Source organism: Myotis daubentonii, chromosome X, assembly GCF_963259705.1.
Source record: "Myotis daubentonii chromosome X, mMyoDau2.1, whole genome shotgun sequence".
Classification (NCBI taxonomy): Eukaryota; Metazoa; Chordata; class Mammalia; order Chiroptera; family Vespertilionidae; genus Myotis; species Myotis daubentonii.
In genome coordinates, this window is record NC_081861.1 from 62,893,743 (window position 1) to 62,914,053 (window position 20,311).

Here is a 20,311-nt window from a genome sequence, read left to right on the forward strand (position 1 = left end):
ATAGGCACACGGGAGTTCATTTAAATTTGAACCATAATATAAAAGCCACATACTAGAAAAGTTTTTTTAAGTCTTTTTTCTTTTCAGTTTAAGAATGTTTTATTTCAATTATCTGTTGATATGACAAAATGAAATCCACAAATATGTACAAAGCACAGTCACCTCTTATTAACTCTGTCACTTAAAGTAGTATCAACATAAACACCTGAGATAATGTCACAAACATAACTAAAATGAACACTGGAATATTCATATAAAGTCATACTGTGTATTCCCCCTGATATAAACTTCCCCTCATTGGTTAGCTCCAAGTATTTGAAGATAATTTATCAGTTTGCTGTGAAATATGACAAACATATACACTTTGGATTAATTGCTCTAAGGCTGCTAGAAATCTAACAGGTATTATAACTGGGCACTAAAGATGAATCCATGTACAATAATAATATTAAATTTCCAAACAACAATATGAAAATCATATCCCTGTTTTGGTGTTTTTTTTCATTTATTTGTGTCCAGGATATACATTGACTTTCTGAAACCACTGCAGAGTTGTGAATAATGTATGAAATTAAAAAAAAAATCTGTTCATTGCCCAGGGAGAACTGTATTGCTTGCTGTACAGTACATCTATGCAAGACAAACAATAGAACAGACCAGTAAACCCAGAAATCTCAAGCTAAAACCTTCCCAAGTGGAAAGGGAAAATATCATCCTGGATTCTGGAAGTCCCTCAACCAAACAGTTCAAATCCTCAGAATACTCCTCTGTATGAGATAAAAGCCCTTAAACTTCAGAAAGATCTGTTCTCCTGAGTAAATCTGTGAGAAAGCTGGCAAAGCAATTAATTACTTAATGTTATTCTGAAGAGATTCACTAACTCCTATCTACGTCCCCTGTCTTACAGAACATATTTGCAAAGACTGATGAGAAGATATGCAAAACTTCAACAAAAGACTGTTGTTGCCTCTCTCTTTTTCCAGTACTTTCTGCAGCAGTATTTAGGAATTTTTCCCCTTTAAGTGGTAGGAGTAGAAGAAATTGCAATTTGAGCTGAGAATGACAAAGAGGTAGCAGTCAAATACAAGCACAATAGACATATGAATAAGAGTAATGGCATATAGTTATATTTTGTTTTTTATATAAATTTAGCATTTTTCTCTACCTGTCAAGCCTAAGTATTACTGTGTAGAAATGTCATGTGAAGGTAACATGCATAGGACATTCAAGTTTGCCCATAGAAAGAACTCAGCTTTCACGGAATTCCATTTACAGTGATGTAGAATGCTCCCCCAAATTACAAACGTGAGAAATAGCTGTAGGTACGATATATTGAAAAGGCTTTTATGTAGGTTCAATTTTTTTGATAATTGGGAATTATCCAACAAGCAGCTATCAAGAACATATACTATATTATACTGAGTTATGTCCTAGGTGCTAAATATAAATCACAATCTTTTAACAGTGAAACACAGTTATAAGCTTTGTAGTATTTTAACAGTTTGTATTATCTTTGTGTTTAGAAGAGTTTTTACTGAGCATACCCTTAAAAGGCTTCCTGAGTTAGGTGAAGCACTGTATTAGCTGCAAGGTATCTGGGTTCATGTTTTTGCAAAAGCAAAAAATACCAACAAGACAAGAAATTGAATCTCCAAAGGGTACTGTGGAGCTGAACATGTCCACCGCCCCTTTCCTTCTTTCCAGCACCTTCCACTCCTCTCAATTTAATTGACACAAGGAAAGGAACTACCAAGAGCAAGGTTCAAATTGTAATACACAGGTGTGTCCAAAAATTTCACAAAAATTGGGAGATAGGGAAGCAATACACTCATGTCCAGGTGAATCTAGCTGTTTTCAGCCTCTGCGGAAGGAGATGAAATTTGGTTGAAGAGGAAGCAGTTTATACTTTCTTGTCCCTGAAATAATAATATACTACTGAGTCCATTCAAGAAAAATATATGCCTACCATCACGACCACCAATTAGCACAAACAATTATTTCTCTTTAGTTTTGAAAGTAATTAAGTTCTCCAGGAAATGTAAGGTACTTAGGACAATCTGATAAATGCCTTGTCAGTTAATGTCGTTATAAATGCAGAGTGTCTGCTCATATTAGAGTGGTATCATGCACCTGGCATACAGGGTCCCAGACATTAATTCCTGAATTGAAGGTTTGTAAATAAGCAGGTGGTTGTGAGCTTAGCTACCAACATTAGCATGTCTGTGAATGTTTGACATGGAATTAAAACTACCAAGAGGAATTTATTGCTGCATAATAATTGCTTGTCCCAACTTCTCCCGTATTCCAATATCTGAAGGAAGCCTGCTCAATTCATATTCTTATAAAAATCAACTGAAATTGACCTTATCTCCTACTGGCCTGCAGCGATCACCAATGAAGAAATGTGCAGCAGAGCTGATTATATTGTGTAGGAGAACAGACAAGCCAAAGTGATTGAAATTTCTATAGAGCACATCATCAGTGCTTGCTTAGAACAATTTTGCATATAAATAGGGCATAAATGGTCTGTGTGCAATTTGTTCTCTAGTTGTCAAAAAATAATCAAGGACAGACTACATAGCAATCTTCTGCTTTTAGCTTCCCCAATGCCAACCTACATCTTATTAATCAATATATGTATGTGTCTGTCCCGAAAGTAAAATTTAATTTCCATAAATAAAAATACAACAAAAATGAAACAAAAATTATGTAACTAATATAGGCACACACTTCATCACAAGATTCACATGAAGCGATGAAAGACAAAGAGACACTAAATTAAAGCAGTCTTAAAAATTCATCGCATTTGAGAACTCAGTGCAATCTGACTTCTACCCTCTTCCTAACACTCTCCTAAAACTTTTCTTTGCTAAAGTCACCAGTGAGTTCTTAATAGTTAAATCCAATGGCTTCTTTCCAATCCTGATTTTATTGGTCCTCTCAGCTACATCTAATGCTATTCAGCACTTTCTCTTTGAAAAGCTCTATTCCTTTGGCCTCTGTGGTATCACACCACACTAGCCTTTCTTTCCCCCCACACCTCCATAACCAAGCCCTTCATTCTTCTGTTCATGTGCTCCGCCTCCCAGGCTAGCCCCATAAACTAATGGTTCTCAGTTTTTGTGGCACATTAAAATCACCTAAAGCACTTTTTAAAAATTTTAACTTTGTTTGAATCTGGCATCATTTACAGATAATAAATTGAAGTGTCTGATTCAATTAATTTTTAAAACATATGATTGCCCAGGCTCTGACTCCTCAGATTGGGATTCAGTTGGTTCAGAGAGGAATCAGATGTAGGTACTTCGGAGCAGTACCTCAAAGTGATACCAATGTGTAGGTAGGGCTGAGAGAGCCACAAATGTCTGTTTTCTCCTTTGCTCACTGCTCCACTCATTTTCCCCAGATTACTTTACCCACTCTTGTATTTTTAACTGTCACCTGAATGATGATGATGACGATCAATTCTCCAAGATTCCTGGCATCCACCCTCTAATTATTGCCCAGAGGTAACCAAGCTAACTGAGCGCAGTGGAGGCCTAAGGATTTGCTTCTTTCTAATCACCTCCTTCCTGCCTCTCAGAGGAATCACACATATACTCTGACCCACCTCCCCCTGACTTTCAGCACTTGCAGACCCGTTAATTCAAAAGTTGACAAAGATTTTCTGTAAATGGTCCCATTCTTTTTGTCTCCTTTCCCAATTCTCCCCCTGCTTCTCCCCAATTAACTCAAGAATATCTTTCCTCCACCCCCAGTCCATTCTTTCTCGGTCTGAGCCAAAAATGTCCTTCATTTTAACTTAGGAGAATAGAACTCAGCATTAGATGTCTATGAATCCCATATCACACAATAGAGGAGAAAGTGCTTTGTTAACTGTAAAGCACTAGGCATGATAAAGTATTTTAACTATCACACAGTATATGCTTAATAAACACAATAGAATTAAGAGGAGAAAAAAAGCCACACATTTGTAAGTAAAACCAGGCATAACAATACGTGATTGGCAACTCCATTCAAGGCGCTTGAAAGTGTCTCAAGTTTCCTGTCAGAATCTCTGGAAGAGACACAATTTATCTTTTATTCTCTAACTACCTTTCTTCCCTTCAAACCCCAGTATGCAAGGTACAAAAGATATTCTTCATTCTTTAATCCATTAGAGCCTGGCTCTTGGCCCTCACTGTTCTACTAAAACTGCTCAGGGAAAGGTCAACTGCTACCCTGTTACCTGCTAGTTGACAAACCCATTTGTCTACTTTCTGTTGGCATTCTCCTTATCTTTCTGCAGGATGTGAGTCTGCTGACTTGCTCCATTCTGAAATTTTCTCCACCCCCAGTCTTCTGGGTATCACTTTGGCTACTTCTCCTTCTCCCTTTCTGACCATTTTTTCCCTGGGTCTTTGGTTGATTCCTGCATTTGCCTCTCATTGGACATACTCTTCCTGGGTGATCCCAAGGTTTCTATAGTCATATATATGCAGATGCCCCCCAAATCTCTTATCTCCAGCCTCAACCTCTCTTGCTTATGTGTGTGTGTAATTATGTAACCCGCTACTTAAAAACCGCTGCTGGCTCTTTGCTGTTGCAACAGTTTTGTCTGCATTGCCACTGTACCCTTCCACATCCCCGTTGCATGTATCTGCCATTTCCTGTATCTGAAATGCCCGTTCGCCCTGTTCTTCTCCAGACAAAAACTACTATTCTTCCTTCAAACACACCTCAAATGCCACTTTCATCATGAAATCTTTCTTGGATTGTCTAGGCAGTTAGCTGCTCTTTAGCACTCTGTGCACACGTATATCATTCTATTGCGTACATACCTCTCTTCCCTATGAGACTCTGAGTTCTTTGCACTCCACGGCCCCAGCACTGCTGCCTGGACCCTGCTATTTGACCAAGAAATATTATTTGGATGAATTCCATGTTTTTCTTGATTTGCTTACATTACATCATTTTTTATTAGATTTGAATTACACATAAAAACACAGTAATTGCACTATAGACAAAATGGAATTTAGTTGGCCAATCTAAGGTCCTGACACTTACAAAATAGAAACTGAGGAACCTCACGGGAAAGAGCCCATCCTAAGGGAGAAAGAAGTAAAAAGCTTGGAATGAATGATCAGCTTGGCCTACCAATAATGAAACAAAAATAAACGTAAGACCCCAACAGACCTTGGTCATGGAAAGAGGATAATACTTAGTATTTCATGCAATCTGTCATGGCCTTGTCCTTGGGCCATGCTATATGAGGTCAAATACTATGGCCATCAAGATGGCTAATAAAACTGAAGGCTGGCCCAGCGGATGTGTCTCAGTGGTTGAGCACTGACCTATAAACCAGGAGGTTGTGGTGCGATTCCCGATCAGGACACATGCCTGGGTTGTGGGCTTGATCCCCAGTGGGGGGCGCGCAGGAGGCAGTAATCAATGATTCTCTCTCATCATTGATGTTTCTATCTCTCTCCCTTCCTGTCTGAAATCAATACAAATATATTTAAAAGAAAAAACGCTAACAAACAAACAAATAAAAAAACCCTGAAGGCTGTTTCTCTATGGATGTCTGTAAGACTCTGAGACATAATACTGCTCAGTCACTGGTGAAATGACACTGAAGGAAGAGAGTGGCATTTCCCCGCCCCCCACTCTGCCACTGACCACTGTCAAGCTCTGGCACTGTGAAGGCATGACGGTGCCAGCTCACAGCAGGTGCGGAAAAGCCTGGTATTATAGGCGAAGGTGGAGGAACAGGGGTGGGTAACTGTGTTTGTGAAATGCCCCCTGACAACCCCTAGAAATGCTCCTGAGACCCCCCCTATAGGCAGCTGAGGTCCTGAACAGGTCCGTGGAGACAAGATCCAGGACAATCTGTGTTTTGTTATTGCTGCGAGATAGAGAGGTCTAGGAAAATGTGTGCTTTGTTTTGCTGCAAAGACGTTTTCCCTAATACTTAGAGTTTGTTTTTGTTCTCTGTTGAATACCATTGCTTCTTGTCCCCTATCTGTCCTCAAATGGTAAATTACACCTTCTCATTTATACTGTTATCTTGCTGATCCATAAAACTAGGATCATGTGTCTCCTGAGTTTCTTCCGGTTTTTCAAATTTCGTTTTCTTGGTTGCCCTGTGTGGTTCTAAAACCAAATTACATTTATTCTGTTTCCTGGTTTCATTTCTTTCTAATGCTTCTCTTGTGTGTTCGTTTAATGTCTAGAACTATATATCAAAATCTAGTCACAGCTAGAATAGCTAAGTTAGACATCTACCTATTGCTGTTTATATATACTTACAGTGGGCAAAGAATGAGGAAGTCAAGTTGGTTAAAGCAGGGGAAGCAAGTGCTAAGTACTGATAGCTGTTCAGTAATATAACAGAGGCGACATTGTGTATTGATATTTAAATGTGCTTTTCACTTTTGCAAGGTTTGTGTGTGTGTGTGTGTGTGTGTGTGTGTGTGTGTGTGTGTTTTACCCTCCAAAGCTTACCTTTGATCTTATAAAGACAAAGTCAGAAATACTGATGGGCAATACTTTACAAAGTCGATTGTAAACACATGGAACTTAGTACCTGAAGTGCTAACAAAGGCTGTAACAAAGAAGGTACAGAGAGATTTAGCAAATTCATAGATGATACATCCACAGTAGGTTATTAAGGAAAACTGAGATGATCCTTTTACCCACTAAGTTTCCAGCAAGCACAGTCCACATTCTAGGCTGCAAAGGCTCTTGAGAGGTGAGGGAATGGGGCAGGTACTCTAACACTTGCCCAAGCATACAATTCCTATCTCATTACGCGCCTTGTGTTGCAATTAGATTGTGTCACAACTGTATCACATGCCTTACATTCATGTTTTCCCAAGCAGTATCCAAATTCCTTGAGGCAGTGGCCTATTTGGTGCTGCATCCTTAGTACCTAACCCAGTGTATGACACCCAGGAGGCAGTCACCCGAACTGCACATTGTTGAATGAATACTATCTATTCCTATAGCTTCACTTACCCCAATAGGAATTCATCTTCCATCAGCACTCATCTTCCTGATCCTAGCAGTCTTCTCCTGTAACCCACCTGTCCTCCCAACTAATCACACTCAAAAGCCTAGACTCATACTGGACTCGTGGTTACTCCTCTTCCTCTACATTATTTCCTTTGACTAAGAATATGACAGTATTATCCCCATTCATTGCTCACACTTCTATAGATGACCTGTCTTAATATATAGCTTTGATCATGCTCCTCCACTGCTTAAAAGCCTTCAGTATATCGTCATTGCCTACAGATTGATATGCTGACACCTTAGCATCTTATTCAAGCACTCTAGGATGTGGCGCCAACCTCCTTTTCCAGAATTATCTCCAAACTTTTATACTTTATAGAACCATTAGCTGTACTATTTGCTATTCTCCCAAAATACTTGTGTTTTCTTACCTCTATTTTTCTTAAGGACATTTCATTCAACTGAAATGCTTACTATCCCCACCTCCAACTCCTACTGCTGATTTCCATTCTCATCCTTCCAGGCCTTTTTCTCCGTTTTTTTTTTTCTGATATATCCATTAAGTCATGATATTTCCATTCTCTGAACTCACATAATATGCTATTAACACCTTTTGTATAGTACCTATTATCATCTGCCTCACTCTGCAGTATTTCTATACTTTTTTATCTTTCCTACAAGACACAAGGATCTTATAACTAAGGATATCTTATCTTAATTAGTTCTGCATCTTCCATCATTTGTAATATAGTACCTTTCACAGAACATACGTACGATAAATTAATGAATGTTTAGGGGCTCATTTCCTAATCTCAGAGTTTGACATCAGCAAAGCTGTAATCTGGGATGATATTCAGCCAGCAGGAATGAATACAACCATAGTGGCCACTGCCTGCCTGTGTATATTCTGACTGGTTGGGGCCTGTGCGACACCAGTTATTAATATTTTAAATATCACTCCTGATATGACAGTCTCCTTTAAAATGTCTTTTGGTGCCCTTAATAGAAACAGCGCACTCAGCTGAAATGGCTGGCAGCAAGGCTTGGGAGCTCCGTCAGAGTCACCCAATGTGGGTTACTCTTGGGGAGGGGCCACAGGCTCAGCGTGGAAGATCTCTAATTTAGGCAACTAATTATGCCAGTTATTAACATCTTAACTTTCTCATGGAGAATACAGACTCTCACCTCATTTTGGGTAAATATGGCATTGAAAACACTGCAATTAGACGCAGAACTGTAGAGCTCTGTAGTTTACATACCGTCATTTCTGTCTGTAAGTCATGCCAACAAGGTGGAAAGCAGAGCAGAACATCGTTGCTATTTGTGGTGGACTCTGATTTCAGATTTTTGCCTGTTTCCTCTTATTTAACTTTACTTGGAGGAAACAGCCATTTTTTATAATTTGGTTTTACTGCTTGTATCTCACCATGTTGAAGTGGAGGTCATTGGAAAGCAACAAGGATGCCGGTGTTGAATAAGGAAATTGTAACAATACAAAATCAATGGGATCTTGGAAAGGAACCAAATAAGGTGCCTAAGAAAGTCAACACAAAAAGGGGCCAGCAGGAAAAGATGGTATAGTTATGAAAAGGCAGGAAGAAGGAGGAAATCTGGAAAAGTCCCCGGTTCTGTTGCTTATAGAAAGGGGTAAGCAGACAGGAGAGTTTTTGGCAGACTCGTCCTTTCTGTGCCTGCCTTTCGCTCTCCCTCTCTCCAAGCTCTTCCACAGATGTCCAAGATGCTTCATCAGTCATTGCTGCTGCCTGCCTTCTAGTTTCTTTTTACCGCTGGACATTTGCATTGGCTGCTGCCACTTAGAACGACTGCCAGGGCTAAATAGGCTGATATTTTTGACCCTCTGTGCTCATGGAGGCACTCCAGCTACAAACCAATGGAGAGCCCAATTTAGATTACTTGGAAACAGTACTATAAATTTATGCCATTTCTGAATATATTCTTGGTGTTTCACAGTTGACAACACTATATTCCCTTGAGTGCCAAACTCACAGAAACCCCATAGAATGATCGCTCTCTCCCAGTAGTCTTTCTAGAGTCAGTTTGAGGTGTGAGACTGATCAGACAGGGGCCTCAGAAAATGTATTTTTTAAAATAAACAGACTGGAGAGACGAAGGCAGTTCTTTTAAGGCACAGAATAACTTTTACTTACCAGCTGCTTAACAGAGAACTGAATTGATGTACAAATTATTTCAGTTTGCTTTCCACTGACTATTAATGTTCTGGCAGTTCAAGAAAAAACAGTGAAGGTTTCTGTTTTCTTAAGAGATGAAAGGGGCCCGATAGCATTCTAGAACATTCTTATTTCACAGACAAAGACTGAGGCAAATGGAATGGCCACCTCATAATTACAGAGCAGTAGTGCTCCTAACATTCTGCCATGGAGCATTACCTTAAGAAGTTAATATGAGCATATAAATAAGGACTTTCATTTTCTTTCCTCCAAGCTTCCCCTCTTTTTGTAGCCCATCTTCAATGCCGTCAGACACACAAAGTAGTCTTATAATCCAACCAAAACACTTCTCTCCTCTCAACCATATCTTACCTTCAAAAAGATGAATACAACTCATACTGTCTGCTGCCATTGCCAAAAGCTACCGGAATATCTCTGCACTGGGCTCCATTTCTTTCACTGGTTTGTTGGACTACAGTGGTTTTGAGAGACACCAATTTGCATTCTAATGATATATGATAGTTTCCGGTCCAGATTCAGAATATTTTTTGAACTGCAGGCTATTCAAGGCAAATCTTATAACACTAAATGAAGTAGAGTTTACATATTTACTATTAATTTTCCTTTTTATTTACTTCTCTATATAGCTTTTATAGTCTATGAAGAGGACATTTCAAATTAGCACACCTAATTTCTTCTCTACTTTAAGAAAGATATGAACTAAAAAAAATAAGAACTTACTTAGAGGAGATGGCTAGCTCGGCCTATTTGGATTATACTGAGTGCAACTCCTATTTACCTCATCCACAGGGTGTAAACAGAGGAGGTAGACAACTCTCTAGTTACACTTGAGTGAGGGAGGTTGTTTTCATGTTTCTAATTCCCCTGAGATCAACTTTCTTTGTGTGGCTTTGTTACTAACACACACAAACATGAGTTTCAATGCTTGGGACTTTCAGGGATCTTAGATCATCTGTGTCTCTCCTCTCTTTGCTAACATGGAGAATAGATTGTACTGCAAAGCCACAGCAGCCTCTAGAAAGAAACATTATCTCTGTTTCCTTACCTTTAAATAGCTAATGTGCCATCCACAGGGCCAATTACTTTTAATGATTTAATTACATTTATGGCTTTAAAGCACACCTTCCACCCAAACCACGCGCTCAGAAAATAACAATTAAAATATTTAATATTAAACACAGTGGGAGTTCTTGTTTCAGAATGTTTTTTTGCAAAGTCTACAGTTATTTGAAGATACTTTTACCAGGTTGAAACTTGCAATCATGGAGATGGAGAAACCTGCTGAGACTTCACACTTGAAGAACTGAGATCAAGTGTTAAAAAACATCTTCCTGGGCCAAGTTTTTCGGTTTGTTGTTTGTTGTTGTTATTTTTTTTTTTTGTCGGGGGAGGGTCCTTGGCTCTGAACATCTATATTTGACAATCCCAGTGAGCTCGGAGGGGTCTTACCTGGATTCCTGGGAATCCGCTTCCTGCGGTCTCGGAATGCCGCACCTGATTGTAGGGCTTCTAGAAGATTATCCATCACACCAGTCTCATCACCCTCTGGAGGGAAGGAGAAATCGGAATTAATCTTGGAGCAATTAAAGTTAAACTACAGGAAAATAAAGGGAAAAACTCCTGTCAGATTTACATAATACCCCTAAATTAAAGACATATATCTGTTTTAACATAATGGATCCTGTCAGTTTCTGGCACCACTGACTACTTTGCTTATTACGCACCATTAAGCAAAATTCATGCCAATCCCACTGTTCTTTCAACTTAAAGACCTTGTCTTTTGTATTATTGATGACACGCTCAGTATGCAAATAAACAGCAGCTGATCAGCTACTGCTGCCTTGCTGTTAAGATTCTTATAAGATATTCCTAAGCAAGAAACCACTGACCCGGCTTAATGCAATCAATGCACAGGGTGTGATTTGATGAAGCGGAGTTACACAAGGTTAAATACTGATTGTATTAATACCTTCAGCATTCAAGCATCATCTGCGATTATCTCAAAAGACACTATTTGCAAAACACATTTGCATTCAATTCCTACCTAATCCATATCCTTTCCCCATTTCAAAATGCTGACAATGTTAAAGAAGAAGAAAAAAAATGGTGACCACATCATCTGAAAGGCCACATTTTACATTTGAGAAACATTAGCCAGACTCTCCTCATCCCTTTTAGAATGCTGCTGTTTCAAAGCTTTTCCTATGGGAAAGAACGGTTAAGAATCCACAGGCGAGTACTCAAAAAATGTTTCTGGAAATTCCTAATGGCAATGTATGTAGGACATTCCACCTTTGACAACTCTGGCCATAAAAAAACACTTTAAGATTTGTTAGAGCATTTGTCTCAAGGTGTCAATTGCCAGAAACTCTCTACTGCACTGTGGCTAATGCACAGGCAATGAAAAGGACCCTCACAAGATAGTTAATGTACGTGGCAGCTAAATGTGTGGGTCTGGGGTAGAGGGCACTGGTAGGAGGGTTAAGAGAAGTAAAAGTGAGGAATGAGGAAGAAGAAATTGTTTCTAATGCTATTCCCAAGTTAAATTTAAGTCTGACTTGTTGAAAGAATTGTCTAGGGGTATCAGATGACAGAAAGAAAATATTCTCTTTTGGGGCAAGAGCAAGCTAAAATCTTTATGAGTATGCTGTTCCTATGCTGTTCCTTTGACTTGAGACTTCTTTTATGATCATTAATTCTAAAATGAATTCTCTAATAGAGGATATTGAATGGAAAACAAAAAGGGAGACAGAGGTCCTCAGGTCTAATATATGGTGAAAACAGGAAAAGTAAAAGGAAAGGAGAGCCCTAGTGACCAAAGAGGAAAAGGGGATTGTGCACTTTTAGGAAGGCTGCAGATATTTGAACAAACACCTGCTCTTTACAATAGAAAAAAAAAAAAAGAGGAACTGAGAGTAGTTGAGTGTGACTGGAATGCATCTAGGAAAATTAAATTTTATGCAGGAGGCACTTGACATTTGTTGTATCTTTTAATCTGCCCAACAACACTGTGAAATAGGTATTCTCTGTTTTGCAGCTAGGGATACTAAAACTTGGAGAGTTTAAGTTTCTTGCTCCAAATCACGCTGCCGGCATGCGAAAGGGTCTAGGAATGAACCCAGATCCACTTGCCACCAAGGCCAGCCCTCTTTGCATGACAGCCAGCAGGAGATGAATGGACTAGGCCAGTGGTAGGCAAACCATGGCTTGCGAGCCACATGCGGCTCTTTGGCCACGAAGTTTCAATCGCACTGTACTTGCACGCCTGCACGTGGTATTTTGTGGAAGAGCCACACTCAAGTGGCCAGTTTGCCGACCACTGAACTAGGCCTATGGTGGCCAGATGATGAAACATCATAATCTTATGATCTAGTGTGGGCATTATCCTATAACCAGCACTGTGCAATCAACACTAATAAAAGAGAAAAATGGTAAATAAAAGAGAAAAATTGGCGTACGAGCTACCCTTTTCATTGGCTAATCAGGGCTATATGCAAATTAACTGCCAACAAGATGGCGGTTAATTTGCATACGTAGGCACAATGCAGGGAGGCAAAAGGGAAAGCAGGAAGAAGCCCCCTGCCACTGACAGTGATCGGAAACCCAGGGGGGAGCTAAGAGCTGGGGGGCAGGGCAAAGGCGGCCCTGGGGCCGCCTTTGCCCTGCCCCCCAGCCATGATCAGAGAATCAGGTGCCTTTTCCGCCCTGGCCAGTGATCGCAGGAAGTAGGGGTGGAGCCAGCAATGGGAGCTGGGCACGGTCGAAGCTGGCAGTCCCAGGAGCTAGGGGTCCCTTGCCTGGGCCTAAAGCGAAGCCCACGATTGTGGGGCCGCTGCAGCTGCGGGTCCCCGCTGCCCGGGCCGGACACCTCAGCCAGAGGCGTCAGGCCTGGGCAAGGGGCCGATCCTGCGATTGGAGGGTGATGGGGGTCAATGCCTGAGGGCTCCCAGTATGTGAGAGGGGGCAGGCTGGGCTGAGGGACACTCCCCCCCACACACACCCAGTGCACGAATTTCGTGCACCGGGCCCCTAGTAGTTATATATAATGCATGCCACAAATGTGAGCCATGTACATAGTTTTAATTTTTCTAGTAGCCATATTTTAAAAAAGCAGGTAAAATTAATCTGAATATATTATGTAAATATTTAACTCAGTATATACAATAATTATATATTTTACATTCATTTTCTCAGACTAAGTGTTGAAAATCTAATGTGTATATTTCAGTACATTTTACTCCAGATCAGCTACATTTCAAGTGCTCAATAGCTATATGTGGCTCCGGTTACTGTATACTGTAGTGTAGCCATAAGCCACTGGAGGTGCCTTAATCAGATATATGCTTTAGAAAGACTTGTCAAACAGCACTGTGTTGGAAGACAAGATGGCGCGACAGGAGGCAGGAAGATGTTTAGGAGTATAGGCTAATTGTCTCAGTAGGAGAGAAAGGACTGAACAAAGGGGACAGCAGAGTGAATGGAGAGGGTGGATATTGTGAAGGTATTAATACTGTCAACAGGACCTAGCTGGGCTGCTGAGGTCAACGGGAAGGAAGGGAAGGAATCTAGATGACCAGGGATAAACGGGTTGAGAAAATGTGATGATTTTTTGAGATTATTTTTTAAGGAATAGCTCAGTAGAGATATCCAGTAACAAGTTGGAAATATTAGCCTGGAACCCAGGAGTGAAGTCCGGGCTGGAACTGAAAGATCTGAGTGCTGGTGGAAGATGGATGAGATTACCCTGAGACAGTGTATGAAACGAGGAGGGGGCATAGCATGCAATTCCTGAGGACCCCAATTTTTAATAAGAAGTCAGGAGAAGCAGAATTGCGAAGAAGACATGGAAAGAATTTTTAGAGTTATAGAAGCACAACCAGAAGAGAGCCACAGTACAACTGAATTGAAGTGTCCTTATAAAAGCAGTCATTATAAAGATCATGTAGAAAGATGAATATATGTATACAAGTGAAAACAACAGAATACAAAACAGTATGCATTTATGATTTTACAGGTAATACGCAAAACTGAAAAAAAATTATAACATAATGACATCATGGATACCATTGCAATAAAATTATTTAATGCTATCATATTGTATCCAGATAAAAAATATGGAAAACAAGTATGACAGAAATTAAAAAAATAAATCCTTTTGCTTAATTTAGTGGTTGCCATCAGACAACACTGATCAAAATATTATGTTAGGCCATTGTTTCTGAACTTTTTTTTTCATTATCATCCCCTCCCCCCATGGAACCATTTGTTGTATCTTTTAATTCCTAATTAAAAGATACAACATTCCTAATCTCCCATCATTAAAATTTAACATACCACAGATATACTACATATCTGTTTATGCATTGTGGCTCTTCGGAGGGCTACAAACCTTGTAATATCTAAGATTTTTCTCTGCCCACCTCCCCAAGAAAAAATATTCATTCCCTTAGGGGTGCTACTGTCTCTGCCGAGAAGGCATGTGTTAAATGGTTCTTTTTTTTTTTTTTTTTTTTTTTTTTTAAGGCCAGGTCTTTGTGAACATCGCTGATGTATTAGAAGAAAGAAATGTAGGTTCCAGTCCACCATTACTTTTTCATTTGCTTCAAGGTAACTTGCAAAGGAACTGAGAGATTTTTATGAAATGTCTGACACTAAAGAATGAAAGTTATATGAATATGTCATAGAACTGGTTTATATTTCAGTTAGTCTTCCTAAAACAAAATGGAAGCCAACATGATCATTTGAAAGAAGTTATCCTTCATTTTAAATAAGTTTCAGGGAAATTTGGTATGTCATTGAATTGCGTGAGGTTGACAGTTCACTTAGAATTTTCAAGTTCATAGAATCATTCATTCCACTTATATGTGATTAGCAGTAAGTAGCTGGGATTTTCGTTTGTTTTTAAATTTTTGGTCTATGTGATCAAACTGAGGAAAAATATCTTTTAAGTTTGTGGGGGGTTTTTTGAAAAGGAAAATAGCTTTTACTTTTTGAGTTACATAGAAAAATGTGCTTTCTTATAATTTATAATACCTATTTTACTGAGCAAAAGAATTATCGCAGAGAAAATTGTTAATGCTTTATAGCCACAAGAATGGTAATATATGAGCATGTCTGAGAAGTAGCAATTCAGAGACAAATTTCTAATCTTTCACTGTCTGTGAAACCAAATCACAGACAGTATTGAGGAGCTGAGTGGGTTGTATGTAGTCCTGTGGGCTCTGTGTGAGCTACATATCTTTGGGTAAAACAAAAGGTATGGGTTGTACCTAGTATTTCATGTTTCCAACAATGTTGGTCATTCAGTGGGTGCTGGGTGCTTGCTGCTCTCAATTTTCAGCATCAACATTTACCTGTATTGTATTGACTTAATTTCCTCAGAAGAGTTTGGAGATGCTACTGAGTAAAATTAGCACTGGGTGAATTAATGATCTCTGTTACACCTCTGTGTAAGGCGATTCCCCGATGGCTAGCACAAACTTATTTAGTGGCTATTCTCCATGGGTTTCTCAATTTCTGCTTATTTTGTGACCTCAGGAGTTGATGGCCTTAGTTTTAAACTATATGTAAGGATGTTTTTATAGTGGACAGCCTTGAAAGACATAGTGTCTCCCTCCAGAGCAGAGGGCAGGTTTGTTTGCTTTCAAAACAGATTATATTTCCCTGTAGGGCAGATGTCAGGCAGGTTTTCTTTTAGTCCATTATAAAAGACTGGGTTCCTGAAGCCTGGGTTCCTCAGCTGTGACACAAAATAACCGTGTGCATAGCGTCCACCTGGTCCCACCTTGGTGTCTCCCCTTGGGAGCTGGAAGGCAAGGGAAAGCAATGCGAACATGAAGCTCACACTGCTTGGTGTACCATGAGGTCTTTGTCTCTGACCCTGGATCTCGTGTCTTCTGCCAACATACCTGAAACTGTGGTAGACTGACTTTTAACATGTCAGTAGGGTAACATTTCTGACCCTATACAGTCTTTGAAAATACTCTGAGCCATCCCTCCTTTTCAAGCCTTATTAATTAGAATACCCCTTATTATTCTAGGAACCTAAACACCTGGTGCTTGGACTTTTCCATTAACTAAGACCCAACTCCAGTTCATTACTCCTCAAAAATGACAAAACTAAAGCCAATACTATAAAAATCATTTCATAAGATTCTAACAACCTGCTCATAATGGCTTTAATTTACTATTACACAGCCTCCTTGAAATCTCTATTGTTTAATTAAGGCCTTCTGGAAAAGTTGAGCTGCTCAAAGTTGAAGAAGTTGCCATCAACCAATCAGTGTAAAGTGACCCAAAAGAAGCCGAAGGCTTTTTGCTGATGGTAGAACCCTACCATGTAAGATAATACTTATGTAGATTAAGTAATTTTTAAAACTAAAGCTGTGCTCTCTGTGGGAAAGACTCATGGAAGAATTAGGTACAGGGGTCCTCAAACTACGGCCCGTGGGCCACATGCAAATACAAATATTGTATTTGTTCCCATTTTGTTTTTTTAATTCAAAATAAGATATGCACAGCGTGCATAGGAATTTGTTCAGAGTTTTTTTTTTTAACTATAGTCCGGCCCTCCAACGGTCTGAGGGACAGTGAACTGGCCCCCTGTTTAAAAAGTTTGAGGACCCCTGAATTATGACTTAAGCATCTGAAAACAATACATTAAAAAGGCTGGGTAATGACTGGTTTAAGGACATGTATTCACTCACTTGCAGTGTGTGTGTGCGTGTGTGTGTGTGTGTCTGTATAAATTTACAAATATTGTAATGCACAGATCTTAAGTGTACAGTTTGGTGAGTTTTGACAGGTTGCTTCACTCATATAATCACCATCATAATCAAGATACTGAACATTTCCATCACCCCCAGTAAGTTCCCTCTTGCCCCCACTATTGAGATGCAACCTCTGCTCTGATTTCTACCACCATATATTAGTTTTGCCTGTTCATATCATATAATTTTAAGAGAGTAAAATGTGTTGAGATCATTATGAATCAGTGTAGCTACCTGAAATTAAATATGTGTAGTGTGCATGATAAACCATGAGGACAGCAACTGAATTGAAAAGTACAGGAGTTATAGTTGGATAGGTAAGGTCAGAGCAGAGTCCTAAAGTGACTTAGATATCAAAGAAAGAAGTTTGAACATGCTTCAAGTGACTCTGAAAAGTCATTGGTAGATCTTCAGCAAGATAGTGATGTGATAAAGGTGACATTTAAGATCAGTATCACAGTAGTATGCAAAATGGACCAGAGTGGGAGAAAAATGAATTATACATAGAACATAATTTAATTTGCAGTGACAAATATTATTCTGCCTAACCCTGGGCAAAGTAGAATGGTTAATTTTGGCATTAATGGTGGAAGACGAAATAGAAAAGTAAAATTGGTTTTGTGAGCAAGGTCATGAGCAGCAGTAAATGGAAGCTGACAGCATAGGAAGGCAGTGATAAGTGGAGTGTAAGAAAAATCAGGGTTAGATTCAATCTTTTCTACACTATCTATTATGCTCCAGATTAAGACCATGCTTCAAGATGTATGGATTTGTAGATGACACAAAACTAGAAGACTGCTCAGTTATCAAAGAAGAGGGAATCAAAATCCCTTCTCTAGGAATCTAATAAAAATAAAGGCACAGAGCTGAAAAAAAAGCTCTTATAATTCCACATGAAACAATAAATGGTAATAGACTAAGCAAAAGGCTACCATAATATGATGAAAATAACACAGTGTGCTGCAGGACCTTAATACCTAAGGGTAATAACAAACCATAAATGAGTCAGAAATAAACGAAATCAAACCAGGTGGTAAAGCATGGTATCAACAGACATGACAGAAACAGGAGCGCCTTGTACTGCAGTCCACGAGTATCTAGAAAGCCTCTACCTGATGGGAGGGTTCTGTTAGTTTGCAGTTTAATTAGAAATGAGTGAAGAATGGAGATGGAATTAGTAAATCAAAAGATGGTAACAGGATAACAGTTTGTGAAGTGATTTACAACCATGAAAAGTGTTTAAGAAAATCAAGATATTCCAAAGCGATAGAGGGCATAAGTAGAATGTATAAAGTTCTAAGGGAACTAATGAAGGCAGATGCTCCTGTTCAAAAGAGGAAAACTTCCAAGTGGGAAAAGAGGACACAGGAACTTAAAAGAAATTACCAGAAACCACAGGATGAGGTAAGGGCAGTGTAGCAATTACATTATGCAGCAGTTGAAAATTTGTAAAACAAAACGGAAAAAACATTATGCTCCCAGGTTGAGGCCTTACACAGTGATGCACACCAAAAAGCAAAATTAATCTCTCAGCAATTAAAGTTAAAACTATAGAGGGAAATGTTGGTTATATAGTTCATTCATTCTGTTATCTCCTTGCCAGAACAGGTGATTAACAGTTTCCTACAGTGAGGTAAATCATCAGATCCCTGATAAACTTCAGAGTGAATAGTACTCTTCCTTAATAATTTTAATTTAAGGTTAATGTTTTAGGTACATTTTGTCATGGAAAAGGTACCATATTAGAGTCATAAGATAAATGGATATTCCAGTCCAAAGAGATGAATGGTGAAGGATGAGGTGATATCTCCCCAAATATCTACATGATAGGTACTACCTAATAAATGTTTGTCAGGGGAACTGAATTGGTGGGTTAACTTTCCCTGGTGTACCTGCACTTTAAAGAGGAGCTTGTTAACACAAATGAATGGATTTCTAAAAGGTAGAGTTTCAGTGAAGAAACTTTTATGGCCAGAGGCACCTTTTTGGCAGTTTGCCTACGGTAAGACAGCTTGATATAAATGGTAGTTAAAAAATAATGCTAATGTGCATTCATTTTTCCCCAGTTTACCTATATGCTAGAAGATTGGGAAAAGAAAATCACACATTCTATAAATAAGAAAACACCCAATAAACCTGAATGTTAATGCTTACCAGAAAACCGCTGTTGATGCCTCTGGTAAAATATCTCACATTCAGTATTTTAAGTAATTAATATTTCAAAGAGACCTTTGAAATACTCTCTGTGTCTTATCAGAATCAATCATTTACTAAGGGCATGGAACACTTGTGAAGGGAAAACTGCGTAAAAACAAACTTGGAAAAAGAATAGATTTAACTCAATTCCAAACCATCCACCAAAGTAAATCTAAGTTACTGTCCAAAAAATAAAACAAAGATGTCTTGCAAATAAGAATATTAATGATATCTACCATTTATTGAGAGCATACTGTGTATGGCAGGCCCTCCCCTAAGAGAATCCTCACGTGGACCTATTTCGCAGGTACAGAAACTGAGGCATATTTAGGTGAAGTAACTCACTCAAGGTTGTAGTTGGAAAGGACAGACCAGCATTGGAACCTAAGAGTCATGTCTATAGAGCAGGGGTTGGCAATCTGGAGTCCTAGCAGTCACACCCAGACTATCCCTGCTTTTGTACAGCCTACATGCTACGAATGCTTTTCACATTTCCAACGGTTTCTAAAAGATCAAAAGAATATTTCGTGCTACGTAAAACTTTCACAAAATTCAAATTTCAGCCCATGGAATAAATTCGGCTCCTTTACAGAAGACCTAGCTTGATTGGAACAGAGCCATATGCAATTCATTATGTCCTATCTATGCTGCTTTCATGCTACCACAGCAGAGCTGAGGAGCTTTGACAGACCTTTTTACCTATGAGGCCTAAGAACTTACTATCTGACCCTTTAAAGGAAAAGTTTGCTGACCCCTGATCTAGATAGAGTACACACTGTCAACATCAGTGTCACATAGCTACAGGCCCACGTGAGCTCACAATCTGCCTCTGAGGTGCTGACAGAGCCAGGCAACCTCTGTATTAGACAAACAAGGGCTCGCCAAGTGGAAGGTGGGAAAGGATGTGAGCAGGCAGTGTAAGCTGACTTAAAATGGAGATGCTTCCATTTAGAGGGGAAAAGCCAAGAATGAGCCAGAATGAGGAAGCAATGGTTGTATACACACTTCTATCTGGATTTGCATTTAGAAGTCCTTGAAGTTCGTTCCTAAAGAACAGTTACAAACGGAGCCCAGCTGCAGTGGCTCAGTGGTTGAGCATTGACCCATGAACCAGGAGGTCATAGTTCGATTCCCGGTCAGAAC

The 20,311-nt window shown here is 39.3% G+C and overlaps 1 protein-coding gene across 5 annotated transcripts in view; it reads right to left on the reverse strand.

The window, feature by feature from the left end:
• DIAPH2 (diaphanous related formin 2) overlaps positions 1–20,311 on the reverse strand; it is a 936,081-nt gene that overhangs the window by 144,115 nt on the left and 771,655 nt on the right. For all 5 annotated transcript variants that reach the window (XM_059679396.1, XM_059679395.1, XM_059679394.1 and 2 more), the window contains one exon: positions 10,653–10,748. In XM_059679396.1, the coding sequence (XP_059535379.1) occupies positions 10,653–10,748 (96 nt within the window). The remainder of the gene's footprint in view (positions 1–10,652; positions 10,749–20,311) is intronic.